The 14,372-nt window shown below is 42.5% G+C and overlaps 1 protein-coding gene across 1 annotated transcript in view; it reads left to right on the top strand.

The window, feature by feature from the left end:
- LOC104299325 (oncostatin-M-specific receptor subunit beta) overlaps positions 1-14,372 on the top strand; it is a 60,280-nt gene that overhangs the window by 28,661 nt on the left and 17,247 nt on the right. Inside the window, exons 3-6 of the mRNA XM_009899483.2 lie at positions 5,585-5,748; positions 8,971-9,130; positions 12,651-12,932; positions 13,534-13,663. Coding sequence (XP_009897785.2) covers positions 5,585-5,748; positions 8,971-9,130; positions 12,651-12,932; positions 13,534-13,663 — 736 coding nt within the window. The remainder of the gene's footprint in view (positions 1-5,584; positions 5,749-8,970; positions 9,131-12,650; positions 12,933-13,533; positions 13,664-14,372) is intronic.

The following is a 14,372-nucleotide window of genomic DNA, read 5'->3' on the forward strand; positions in this document are numbered from 1 at the left end:
TTTGGGTACTGGAAGGTTGTTATAAGGCCTCCTCAGAGCCTTCTCTTCTCCAGACTGAGCAGACCCAGCTCTCTCAGCCTGTCCTTGTAGCACAGGTGCTCCAGCCCTCTGATATTTTTGTAGCCCTCCTCTGGATCTTTCCAACACATCCATGTCCTTCTTGTGCTGAAGTCTCCAGAGCTGGCTGCAATGTACAGGTGGGGTCTCAAAAGAGCAGAGAACAGAATCGCCTCCCTTGATCTGCTGGCCAAATATCTTTTGATGGAGCCCAGGATATGGCTGGCTTTCTGAGCTGCCAGCACACATTTCCAGCTCATTTCCAGTGTTTCATTTTGCATCTCTTCAATCCTGAAATTCAGTATTCATACTCCATTCACCCAAGGTGCCAGTTCCTCAGTTTTGAGACTGTCTTGTCAATGCCCTTGGAGTGGCAAAACTTCACAGTACAGGCAAGTCCAAACAATTACCGTGTTACAGTAACTTGGTCACTTGTTTTCACATGTAGTTATTCAGGAATAAAATTAGTCTCTGTTGTTAGTGATAATGCTATCCATATAGTCTTGAATTAGCTTTCAAGTTAAAACAAGCCTTAAGATGTCTCAATTATTTAACTTTGGTTGGAGGGGAAGATTATGATTCAGAATGCTACAAGTATTTCTACATGTACAAATTATACTAAAAAAGTCTTTAAATACCATATTGTAAGTCAGTCATCTTCCAGAGCTTGGATATATCTTTAACTATATTGTTTCTCCTGTTTCTTGGTACTGTGTACAACCCCTGACTGGTGATCTAGACTGTATTATGCCAGGCTCTGAGGAACACAAAATTCTGTGAGGTTTTAAGTGATATGTCATCTAACTAAACAGAGATGGTGGAGGGACACTTGTACAGATGGAGAAACAAAAGCTCATGGGAATTTTTTGTCAGTTAATTATATGTGTCAGATGAAAATATTTTCTGTGATGAACAAGGGGATGAGATTATAGCCTGGACAAAAAGACACAGATATAGAGAAGAGAGGCAACCTCACAATCAGTGCAATAGGTGTAGTAGTGATGCTTACAATTAGAATAGAATAGAATAGAATAGAATAGAATAGAATAGAATAGAATAGAATAGAATAGAAAAGAATAGAATAGAATAGAATTAACCAGGTTGGAAGAGACCTTCAAGATCATCGTGTCCAACCTATCATCCAACACCACCTAATCAACTAAGCCATGCAACCAAGCACCCTATCAAGTCTGCTCTTGAACACCTCCAGTGATGGCGACTCCAACACCTCCTCGGGCAGCCCATTCCAATGGGCAATCACTCTCTCTGTGTAGAACTTCCTCCTAACCTCCAGCCTCCCCTAGTGCAGCCTGAGACTGTCTCCTCTTGTTCTGGTAATGGTTGCCTGGGAGACCAACCTCTGCCTGTCTACAACCTCCCTTCAGGGAGTTGTAGAGAGCAATAAGGTCACCCCTGAGTGTCCTCCTCTCCAGGCTAAGCAACCCCAGCTCTCTCAGTCTCTCCTCATAGGGCTTGTGTTCCAAGCCCCTCACCAACTTTGTTGCCCTTTTCTGGACACATTCCAGCAAGTCAACCTCCTTCCTAAACTGAGGGGCCTAGAACTGGACACAGGACTCGAGGTGTGGCCTAACCTAAGTGCAGTGTACAGGGGGCAGAATGACCTCCCTGGTCCTGCTGGCCACACTCTTCCTGATACAGGCCAGGATGCCATTGGCCCTCCTGGCTGCCTGTGCACACTGCAGGCTCATGTTCAGCCTACCATCAACCAGCACCCCCAGGTCCCTCTCAGCCTGACTGCTCTCCAGCCACTCTGACCCCAGCCTGTAGCTCTGCATGGGGTTGCTGTGGCCAATGTGCAGAACCTGGCACTTGGATGTGTTAAATCTCATGCTGTTGGACTCTGCCCATCTGTCCAGCCTGTCGAGGTCCCTCTGCAGAGCCTCTCTACCCTCCAGCAGATCAACTCCTGCCCCCAGCTTGGTGTCATCTGCAAATTTACTGATGATGGACTCGATGCCCTCATCCAGATCATCAATAAAGATGTTAAAGAGCATGGGGCCCAGCACTGATCCTTGGGGCACACCACTAGTGACTGGCTGCCAGCTGGATGTGGCACCATTCACCACCACTCTCTGGGCTTGGCCCTCCAGCCAGTTCCTAACCCAGTGCGGTGTGCTCCCATCCAATTAGAAGTGGCTGGAGAAGGATGAGACAAGAAAGTAGAGAAATTAAGAAGATAAACAGGGTTTCCAATGCACGAGTTTCTTTTAATGGTGTATCCTGTTTCTGCTGAATTGCTGGCTTTTCCTTCAGGCATATTTGTTTCTTTTCTCGGGGAGCCTTGCTGTGTTCCTGTGAGTTTCACTGAGAGACTACCCAGGTCCCTTCTTTTAGGTTTGCTTGTTTGTTCTTGGCCCATCTCTCTCCCCATTTCTTTCCCTTGCAGAAGGGAAACACAATAATGGCAAGGGCTAGAGCTTCAGATCAGCCACCTATTTGCATATGTGAAATGAGAGCTCCTCAGAGGCTCAGTATATGGTGCTTCACCTAAAAAAAAAATGAATGTAGAGGTAGGGTAAGGTTGACCAGAAAATAAGCAACTAAGATTACATACTGGAGAGGAACAACATTGCAGTCAATTCCCCATCATAAGTGTGGTTTTAACAGCTGCCTTCTTTTTTTTTTTTTTGATGGTGAAACTCTGCAGAATGTGAGGAGATGATGTATGTCTTGTCTTACTTTCCCAAAATAACACAAAAAACCCTCAGTTTTCACACTTAATTTTATGTCTCCCTTTGTTGCTTTGGTTGCTTTGGTGCCTTGTCTGGTCAGTCCTTGGCAGTAAAGCTAACAACGTTTCTGTTTTCCAAAAAAACTCTGGAGTGATTTAAGCAAGGGAAATTTATCCCCAGGCCTTCCACTTTGTTCATTCAGTTCCAGACATGTACTAGTTGTTGTAGGTGCTGAGTTTCCCAGTCGTAGTATAGAACTGATTGCCATCGTTTTGCAAAGGCAACTGTCAGTCAGCAGGTATGTTTTCATAAGGACCCTGTAACAACCATAGCCAAAACGGAAATTTTACTGAAAACATTTTTGCATTTACCTCACAGTAGACATTAATGCTGTCACATTCTGATTTCATTTAAATAACACATGTTCAGCTTTAGCTTTTTCTAGCGGTTACGTATATATTAAGGCTGCAGTGAGAACCGGTAGAAGGTATGTGTGCTTATACTTGTGTGTATGCTTCTTCAAAAATGTTTTTGTGATATCACAACCCTTTTTCTAAGACCAAGTGTTTGAAGAATGAAACCTCGATTTCTCCCTCCAAGCGTATCTGAAGAAGTTATGCTACTAGTTTCTTCTGGATTGAAAGCACGTAGTTTTCATTTTGCTTTGACTTCTGATACCTTTCAAAATGGAATGGATTAAAAGACATAGTACCGCGATTGAGAGATGGAGATGAAGCTTGATGCAAGCGAAGTGTCTACTTCATTGTACAAAGTCATTTTCTTTATATAGGCTAACATGTTCAGAAGGCTACTTGTGATTGGTAATTAGATGTGTCCTTGCGACAGTTACAGAATCGTGGTTGGCTGCCGAGGAAATGCAAGGGGACACACATCCCTCAGGCTCAGACAGGTGTTAGACCAAAGGCAAACTATCACTCGTCTCTTACCTAAGTTCAGAGAAAGAACAAAATACTTTCTTGCAATGTTTACCCGCACTCATTAACAGGTAGTTGTGTGCTTTCCTGAGGCACAATGGCCGTTGGTAATTAGCTAAATGCTTTTTTCTCTTCTACATAATTGCAGTTTGCTCACAGGGTTTGTGGCCCACCAGAGCAAAAACATTACCTTCTGTCAGCTGACCATTGCTTCAGATTGTTCTCCCTAAATTCAGTGCAACAACATACCAACAGATTTTGTAGATAATTTGTGGAAAAAGAAACAATCATTTATTTCAGCAGGTTTTTTACAAGCTGCTACACCTTTCCCACCTTTATTCTGAAATGATATGCTGGGCTTGCATTAACAACTAATCTATGTCAGTGCTCATATATTATAGAAGCATATGTAATTCTCAGATGTAGTCACCATAATTAGTATTATAATAATAAACGTGTGTAGTCTCATGTTTAGATATTCTCATAGTTAACAGTTATGTTTGTAAAGTATTATTTGTTTATTTTGATCAGAGACTTAAAATTGCTGCATGTCTTGAGCCTTTCATTATGTGATTTCCTACAGTTAATCTGTAGTGAAACTGCTGCTCAAAAATTAGTGCAGACTAGGCACTGCAGGATAAACTGCAAAACAGGTTGGATATCTGGCAACTGCCAGAAGCATCTATTGAAATGCCAGTTCTCAGAATAAATTCCCTGAATGCTTGTATTTCTACTAGAAGTATTCTGTGAAAGTCTCAGATAAATTATTGGGTCAGTGGGTGATGCACATCTTGGGGAAATGACTGAAGCCGGCATTTTGTAAGAAGGAGCTGCTGTCTTTTGATCCAGCATGTCCCTGACAACTGGCTGTAGTGGAGCAGGAATGCTCAGAATAAGTTCTGTTTTACATATTGTTACTTTTGTGATTTCTGTGTCCTAGTTAGTGTAAGCCTTCTGACCCTGTTGATGCTAATAAGCAGAAGTACCTTGGAAAGCAACTGAGACAAAAGAAAAAGCCTATTTACATGGACTCTTCAGTTTCTTGGTTTCAGAACCTGATCAAGTTTAAGGTTTTTTGTTTGCCTTTTTTTTTTTTAATTGTTGTTTTGTTGGTTTTGTTTTTGTTGGTTTTGTTTGTTTGGAGTTTTGTTATGTGTTTTGTTTTTTTCAAATTTTCAAGAAAAAGAGAAGATACAGACCAGTGAGCACCATATTTTATCTTTTCCAAGAGCAAACATCTAATGCAATCTGTAGTTTTCAGCAGTTGTCTTAAGGGGCCTTTCCTTTCCTGACACCAAAAGGGACTTCAGTCTGACCTTTAAACTTTATTTTATTATGGAAATTAGGTCCGGACTTTCAAAAGGATGGAGGTGCCATTTTAATTAGTTGTCTAATTCTAACAGAAAAGATCCACAACCCTGAAAAAAGTAGCCAAGTTCCCAAGTACCCAAAGTGAGCCTAGATTTTCTGTCAGACGATAAGAAAGCTTCCTAGGGGTTGGGATCTCTTGAGATTCAATCCATGTTAATATATTGTGTTGTTCATCGTAACACTTTAAAGGAATGGATCAATATTCCCATGAAGTAAATAGCAAATTAAGGGTGAAAAGAAATTTAATATCATACAAATGTGATGGTGATGGTCTATTGAGTAGATTCAGGAACCTGATTCTAGCCTCCTGATGCCTTAAGATGAAAGTTTATCTTTGCATTTGATATCAACAGCATGAGTCTTGATCAGTTTTCTCTTTTTTGCCTTTAGAACTGTCTGAAATGGAACTTATTTTACCTCTAGCTACTGTTGTTTCAGATCTGTTTTGTAACTTCTTTCTTTACTCTCATTTTTTCTTCTCACTTAATAATAATAAAATAATAGTAGTGCCCTTTTTTGTGCTCCTAGACTCCCTTGTGTTTCCAATAACATACCTTAACATTTCCAAGAATTCGACACTTCAGCGACTGCTCGTGGAATGGGATGTTGGTAATGCAGCTCATGAGGCTGAACTTGCAATGTCTTTTGAAATACAAGTCCGACGAGCAGATGAAAAAACAACTGTGTGGACAGTAAGTGTATTTTAAAACCAGGTATATTAGTTATTTACAATACAATGGAAGCTAAAGGACATCCAGAAAAAAAGAGGGTGTATGATCTTTGGAAGGAAGGGGAGGTTACCCATGAAATAGTTAAGGATGTTGCTAGGTCATGTAGGAAAACATGAGAGAGGAAAATCCCATTTAGAGCTTAGACTGGCTACTGCTATGAAGGACAAGAAAAAATCCTTCTACAAAGGTATTAATGGCAAGAGGAGGGCCAAGGACAATCTCCAGTCCTTAGTGGACATGGAGGGGAATATAGCAACTAAAGAGGAGGAAAAGATAGAGGTACTTAACACCTTCTTTGCCTCAATTTTTAATAGCAAGATAGGTTGTCTTCCAGACAACTGGCCTCCTGAGCTGCCAGATGGAGTCAGGGAGCAGTATAGTTCCTCTGTGTTCCAGGAGGAGGTAGTTAGAGATGTGCTTAGCCACTTGGATCCCCACAAGTCCATGGGAGCAGATGGGATGCATCCTAGGGTGCTGAGAGAGCTGGCAGATGAGCTGGCCAAGTCGCTCTCCATCATTTTCCTCCAGTCCTGGCTCACTGGAGAGGTCCCAGATGACTGGAAGCTGGCCAACGTGGTGCCCATCCACAAGAAGGGCCAGAAGGAGGAACCAGGGAATTCCAGGCCTGTCAGCCTGACCTCAGTGCCAGGCAAGATTATGGAAGAGGTCATCTTCAGTGCAATCAAACAGCACTTCCAGGATGGCCAAGGGATCAGGCCTAGCCAGCATGGATCTACAAAGGGCAGGTCCTGCCTGACCAGCCTGATCTCCTTCTATGATCAGGTGACTGCCTGGTGGATGTGGGGCAGGCTGTGGATGTGGTCTACCTGGACCTCAGCAAGGCCTTTGACACCATCCCCCACAGCAAACTCCTGGCCAAGCTGTCAGCCTGTGGCTTGGGCAGCAGCACTCTGCCATGGGTTAGGAAGTGGCTGGAGGGCCAAGCCCAGAGAGTGGTGGTGAATGGTGCCACATCCAGCTGGCAGCCAGTCACTAGTGGTGTGCCCCAGGGATCAGTGCTGGGCCCCATCCTGTTCAATATGTTTATTGATGATCTGGATGAGGGCATTGAGTCCATAATCAGTAAATTTGCAGATGACACCAACTGGGGGCAGGAGTTGATCTGTTAGAGGGTAGAAGGGCTCTGCAGAGGGACCTTGACAGGCTGGACAGATGGGCAGAGTCCAAGGGCATGAGATTTAACACATCTAAATGCTGGCTTCTACACACTGACCACAACAACCTCATGCAGTGCTACAGGCTGGGGTCAGAGTGGCTGGAGAGTGGCCAGTCAGTACCTGGGGGTACTGATAGACAAGTGCATGAACATGAACCATCAGTGTGCTCAGGAGGCCAAGAAGGCAAATGGTATCCTGGCCTCTATCAGGAATAGTGTGGCCAGCAGGAGCAAGGAGGTCATTGCACCCCTGGACTCAGCGCTGGTTAGGCCACACCTTGAGTCCTGTATCCAGTTCTGGGCCCCTCAGTTTAGGAAAGATGTTGAGTTGCTGGAATGAGTCCAGAGAAGGGCAACAAAGTTGGTGAGGGGTTTGTAGCACAAGCCCTATGAGGAGAGACTGAGGGAGCTGGGGTTGCTTAGCCTGGAGAAGAGGAGGCTCAGGGGAGACCTTATTGCTGTCGAGAACTCCCTGAAGGGAGGTTGTAGCCAGGTGGGAGTTGGTCTCTTCTCCCAGGCAACCAGCACCAGAACAAGAGGACACAGTCTCAAGCTGCACCAGGGGAGGTTTGGCTGGATGTTAGGAAGAAGTTTTTCATAGAATGAGTGATTGGCCATTGGAATGGGCTGCCCAGGGAGATGGTGGAGTCACCATCACTGGAGGTGTTTAAGAGGAGACTGGATGGGGCGCTTGGTGCCATGGTTTAGTTGATTAGATGGTGTTGGGTGAAAGGTTGGACTCGATGATTTCAAAGGTCTTTTCCAACCCGGTTAATTCTGTATTCTATTGCCCGGTGATACTGGGAAAGTGCATCTTTTGTTGGTGGAAAGCAGTAATGGAGAGGATTTCTCTAGTTGTTATTGTAAGCCAGAGCTCTGGTACAGCTCATATGAGCAGCATAAATTTATATGCTGAGAATCCAGTACAGTTACTATAAGTAGTATGGAAATTTATATGATGTGCTATAAAGGTAAGAAAAAGTTACAGGTGATTTTTAAATTGTTGTTGTTGTTGTTTGTTTTGTTTTGTTAGCCTTTTTTCTTTTCTTCATGTTGACTCTCCTGTAAGAAAAGATTTACACTTGAGGTACATTTTCATCTGTCTGTCTGTGTGACTACATGGTGTTCCGGTTAGTTTGACCTGGTGTGATGTGTATTGGTGCAGCTCATTTAGTGATTATGTGGGCCCTAGGAGGTACATGCTAAGAGAACTTTGTAGGATTATGTTCTCTTAGAGGGCAGAATAACAGTTTGTATTTTTTGCTGTTGCATTTAATTAATTTAATATAAAAGTATTTCTCCAATTTCTTACCTTCAAGGAGCTCTAACAGTTTCAGATGCAATTTTAATTTTTTTTTGCATATGCATATTGCAGCAGTCAAGCATTTTGGGGAGCTGAGGTGATACCTTTCCTACTCTCCCTGTCACTGATGGTACTACTGTCCTTAGAGTCTGTGTCTCAGAACTAGAGTGAGACAGCATGTGCATAAATCCTTACTGGCCAGTGCAGATGTCTCATTCTGAATTAAGAGAAGGAGTATGTAACCCAGGGCATTAAACAAGATGCCCTTGCAGGCAGTAGCATCTGTGCATGCTGTTACTCATATAATGGCAGGCACAAATAATCCACTGAAAGTCTCTGAGAGAGAGCCCACTTCATGACAAGCAGGGCCTGAACCACAACTCCATTGTTGGAATCAAGTAGTCTTGCCAGCACATCAGTCACTGCACTGCTGCTGGTGCAGATTTGCAAGCATTTACTTAGATTACTAGAAACTTAGTGTAGCAAGTGGTATTTCAGAGACTAATTTTTCAAAAGCATTTTCCTTTGTGCTTTCTCTCTCTTTCAGTTTTGGTCTTTTTTTTTTTTTTTTTTCCTTTTTTGCTTGTTTGTTTTGTTTGGTTGGTTTGTTTGGTTTGGGGAGGTGGCGGGTAGTGTTGATTGTACTTCCAAAGTGTCTGCATATCACTGTGTTTTTAATACTTTCCCTTGATGGCCTTCGTAGGAGTTTCATAACACCACACTTGATAAATCAGGAAAGCCTCTTCATTGGATATGGGATTCAGACTTACCTTTGGAGTGTGTGTCACACTCAGTGAGAATCAGGAGCAAAGCAGAGGCATCAAAAATTTGGAGTCAATGGAGTCTGTGGGAGACTGTCCTGGGTAAGCAAAACAAGACTTTGCAGTATTGGTTTTATTTTCTTCCAGCACAAAACTAGAATATAATCTGTAAGCAACTGTAATGGTGAAATGCAGTACAGGACAGATGACATCTTTCACCTCTAAGCAGCAGCCAACTTCCACTCCCCCACCTTTTCTGCTTCTGCTGGCAATAAAAGCAGTGCTTCAGACGTTTGATTGATCTGCAGACTATCTTCCTAAGCTAGTAGATCAAATATTTTACAACTTTTCTTTCTCATGTGTTAAAACAATGCAGTACATAGAGTGGCATGGGATCTTGAATAGGCTCTAGCACAGCCTATTACCGGGTTAGAAACAGTCCTGGCCCTTGCCAGGGTGGAGAAGAGGAAGCAGGTGTCCATGGCTACAACATGTGATGCATGTGTTGCTTTTGTCTGGGATCCATAACTTCAATTAATATTAAAGAAGCAGAGAAAGAAGAAGAAATCAGCTCAAAATGTCACTTGGAATGAACTTCAGTGAACTATATGAGACTAAACAGGGATTGAACCAATAATATAATTAAAATCACAGGTGTTTCTTTTGGTGTTTCTTTTTTTCATTTGGTCGGGTTTTTTTACCAGATTTCAGTGCTGGACCGCTGCAGTTTGATTTCCAGAGGATTTGGTTTAAACAAAAAAATGTAACTGTTTTAGAAAGAATTACTACAGTGATTTTATTCTTGTTTGGACCAGAAAAGGCTTTTAGTTACAAGAGACATCAGGGGTAGTGGAAGCATCATAGGTCTGTGTACTTGGATTGTGGCACATTAAACTGCCCATATCTCTTACCTTGTATAATAGGAAATAGCATGCAGCACTCCCTTTTCTTCTTACCTCAATCTTGAGTTGAAATTGGATCAAAAATACTATTTCATTGTCACAAATTGATCCAGCATTGTTGTGAAGAAATATCCAACGGCGAGATGGGTGAGGGAAAGACTCTCAGCAATCAATATGATTGATAAGCAAGCTTCAACTTTACTGTTCAGAAGCACGGCTTATAAAGCATCTCAGCTAAATATGCACAAATATATTATTCTATTGGTTATTCGTCCAGGGTTACATTATAATATCCAGCCTCCTTGCGGTTAGGTCTACGTGCAACTTCACAAGCTCCTTTCTCAGTAGTTCTTTGTTTCACATATACTTTGTTTCATATGCTGCTATCTTATAAGCAACTGCAAGCACAGCCACAAGGCTATGATGGCCTTGCTGCATCAGCACACCAGCTTACTGTGAGCAGTAAACAACAAGATGGAGTCCAGCCTACACACTTTGTTCAAGCAGCTGTTCCATAAAACCATGTCCCTGCAATTCAAGCCATTCCTCAACACAGCATTATAGACCTAATTTAGAGCTCTCTGAAAGGTAGTGGCTCTAGACTTTGTCAGGTGTTTGGATTAGATTCTTGAGAGTATCTTTTCCCTACAACATGTGCAAAAGCCTTAAATGCCACTAATTTTTTTGTCCAGCAAATAGTCCAACATTGAATACTGTAGGAGTCTCATTCCAAGATGCGCATCCCCTTTCTGATGTGTTGGTTCAGTGTTGACTTCTCTTAGTTGAGCACCACATAAGCTTCAGAGCACGATGGCTTTCTAGCTCCTTGCTCATAATCTTCCAGAGCAGGCAGTTTGGCTGTAAGCATCAGGTTGCTCCTAGGTGCAGGGGGTAGTGTTCATCTGTAAAGGCCATTCCTGAATGCAGTGTTTACCCTGAGTGAAAGACAGTGAGGAAGATTTAGTCTCTTAGGGAGTTAGTCAGGCTGGTTTATGTTTCTGGGTTTAAGAGAAATATAGGTACAACTACATTGAATCGTAGAATCCATAAGGTTGGAAAAGACCAAGATCAAAGAATCATAGAATGCTTTGGGTTGGAAGGGACCTTCAAAGGTGATCTAGTCCAACATCCCTGCAGTAAGCAGGGACACCCCCAGCTAGATAAGGTTATTCAGAGCCACATGAGGCCTGACCTTGAATGTGTCCAGGAATGGGGCTTCCACCACATAATGTGGGCAACTAGTTCCAGTACTCAACCACCTTCACATTACAGAATTTCATGCTAATGTCCAATCTAAATCTGACCTTCCCTAATTTAAAAACATTCCCCTTTTTCCTAGTGCTACAGGCCTGTGTGAACAGTCCTTTCCCAGCTTTCTTGGAGGTCCCTTGCAGTTAGTGGAAGGCTGCTCTATGGTCTTCCTAGGGCCTTCTCCAGGCTGAACAACCCCAACTCACTGAGCCTGTCTTTGTAGGAGAGGTGGTCCAGACCTTAGATAATTTTTTTGGCCCTCCTTGGGATCTTCTCCATCAGGTCTATCTATCCTCTCTATCAGGTCCTCCTTGTTGAGAGCCACAGAGCTGTATACAATATACAGAGCTGTATATAATACTCATGAGAGCAGAGCAGGGTGGCAGAATTGCCTCTCATGATCTGCTGACCACGCTTCTTTTGATGCAGACCAGGATGCTTGGCCTTCTGGGCTGCTAGTGCATGTTGTTGGTTCGTGTCCAGCTTTTCATCTATATCATCCTTTGGATGTGACTATCCAACCCTTTATTCACTGAACAGTCCACCCATGAAATCCATATCTCTCCAACTTAGAGAAAGATGTTGTGGGGGACCATGTCAAAGGCCTTGCACAAGTACAGATAGATGACATTCATTGCCCTTCTTTTATGTAGTCACTCCATTGTGGGAAGCCACTGGACTGGTCAGGCAAGACTTGCCCTCTGTAAAGCCTTGCTGGCAATCTTGAATCACCTCCTTGTCTTCCATGTGCCTTATCAGAGCTTCTGGAAGGATCTGTTCCATGATCTTCCCAGGAACAGAAGTGAGGCTGACAAGTTCCCAGGGTTCTCTCTTCTACCTTTTGTAAAAATGGGCACAATGTCTCCCTTTTTCCAGTCACCAGGGTCTTCACCTGACTGCCAGGACTTTCCAAATATCATGGCTTGGCAACTACATCAGCCAGTTCCCTCAGGACTCTGGAATGCATCTCATCATGAGTCATTGACTTACTGGCATTCAGGTTCCCCAGCTGGTCATGAACCTTACAGTGAGAGGGACTTTGTCCCCCTGGTCACCATCTTGTGTAACTTCAGCTGGGGAGGTGTGGGGACAGAGACAGCCAGTGAAGACTGAAGCAAAAAAAAGTGTTGAGAGCCTCAGTCTTCTAAACTGTTGTTACTAACTCACCACTCTTGCTCATCATGGGAGGTACTCTTCCATTTTTTTAAACTTTTCTTTTTTTGGTTGACATTGCTACAGAAGCCCTTCTTGTTATTATTTGCATTCCTTGCCCAATTCAGTTCCAGCTGTGCCCTGGCAACCATTAAAGTAATGCTGACACATGTGAGGTTGGTCTCCGTATGGGGAAGAGTACTGAACCAATATTCATGAATGGATAATACACAATTAACAGATTCTTTTGTAGGTGCTAAGTTACGAAGTCAGCTACCATGAGCAGATTTTGAAATTTATTATGTGTTAATTTGCAGGCCTGGACACTTCAAATAACAGTGGACCACAAATCTTTCCAAATGAAAAAATTATAGAGGAAGGCTCTGACATCACTTTCTGTTGCATTGCACGGGAAGGCCAGATCATTGAGGAATTATTTCTAGAGCCTGTTGTTCACAATTTCAGTCACATAAACAGTCAAGTTGGACTTCTCACTGTGAAAAATGGGGCATATCAACAAAGGCATCACATGACTGTCTACTGTCAAGAGTCTTGCAGTGAAGATGAGTGCTTGGAGTCTGCAGTTTTCTTAGTGGGTAGTAAGTGAATGATTTATTACAGTCCTGGTTTTGGGTTGTTAAATCAAGAATCACTGTGAGGAATGGGGGCAAAAAAAGCTTGGTGTGAGTTATTTTTTGTCCTGTCAAGTCCAGTTAACTCTATTTAAATTCTGACTTCAGATCTGTATGACTGCACGTAGAAAGCATTAAAAGATTTCTTCATATTAATCTCATTAAATGATCCTACAACAGATGACTGATTTTTGAATACACCTACCCATTTTGGAAGGTAGCTTCATTGTCTCTGCATAAAAACTCTCTGGTAAAAACTCAGCACAGTTCTCCTTTGGAATGCTGGTCAGTGACTTTTACAGATGGAAAACACAACATTAATGAGTTTGTGATTATAACAAAAATATCAACATACAGGTGTGTTTGTATTGCAATTAATTTATGGTATTGTCCTGATTTTCTCTGTAGAGTGGTCAGTGAGTAAATAATATTGGAGTAAAATCATCTGTGGTAAATCAGACTTTGTACATACTCATTATTTCTAGTTTGTTGATAGAGTAAAAAGATAGATGACTTCTGTTCTGACTGACCTGCTGTTGGTGTTTCTTTGGTTATTCCCTCTGGCAAGAGCCACCTGATACACCTAACGATTTTTCCTGCCAAACTCAAGATATGAGAACAGTCACATGTACTTGGAGCAAAGGAGGAGATACCTACCTTTATGGACATAACTCACCAAAGTACACCTTGTTTGAAGAGTAAGCCTCCTCATTGTTACATTGATTTTGTTATATTGACACTCTTTACTTCAAAATTTGTGGAATTTTTTTTGCACTCAGCTCCCTGCCTCTTCTGTCACTAATCAAGTTAATAAAATTTCGGTGGCACCAAACTGCTCTGAATTAGAGTACTAGTAACAGAGTCCATCAGATTAGATTCTCCTTGATAAAGGTAGTTCTAACCATTCTTTTGGGTTAATTCATTTGTGTATGTTTCAGTAGGTATGAAGATACCCTGCAGTCAGGATGCAGGTAACTTGGAAGTATAATGTAATTAATAGGTAACACACACAACAGATAACTAGCTTTTAATCAACTGATAGGCTCAGTATTAATACTGACTCAAACTGATGATTTCCAGCTAACCCCCAGTTAGCCTGATTAGCTCCCTGGTTTTTGTTTTGATTTTTTAATTTAGGATTCTCCTCCCCCTCTACTCTGGCCTGATGAGGCTGCATTTGGAATATTGTGTCCAGTTCTGGGCCCCTCAGTTGAGGAAGGACCACAGGGAACTACTTGAAAGAGTCCAGCACAGAGCCACAAAATGATGAAGGGAGTGGAACATACTCCTTGTGAGGAGAAACTGAGGGAGCTGAGGGCTCTTTAGCTTGGAAGAGACTAAGGGTGACCTCATTAATGCTTATAAATATGTAAAGGGTGAGTGCCAAGAGAATGGAGCCAGGCTCTT

This window comes from Dryobates pubescens, chromosome Z (assembly GCF_014839835.1).
Source record: "Dryobates pubescens isolate bDryPub1 chromosome Z, bDryPub1.pri, whole genome shotgun sequence".
In the NCBI taxonomy this organism is placed as follows: domain Eukaryota; kingdom Metazoa; phylum Chordata; class Aves; order Piciformes; family Picidae; genus Dryobates; species Dryobates pubescens.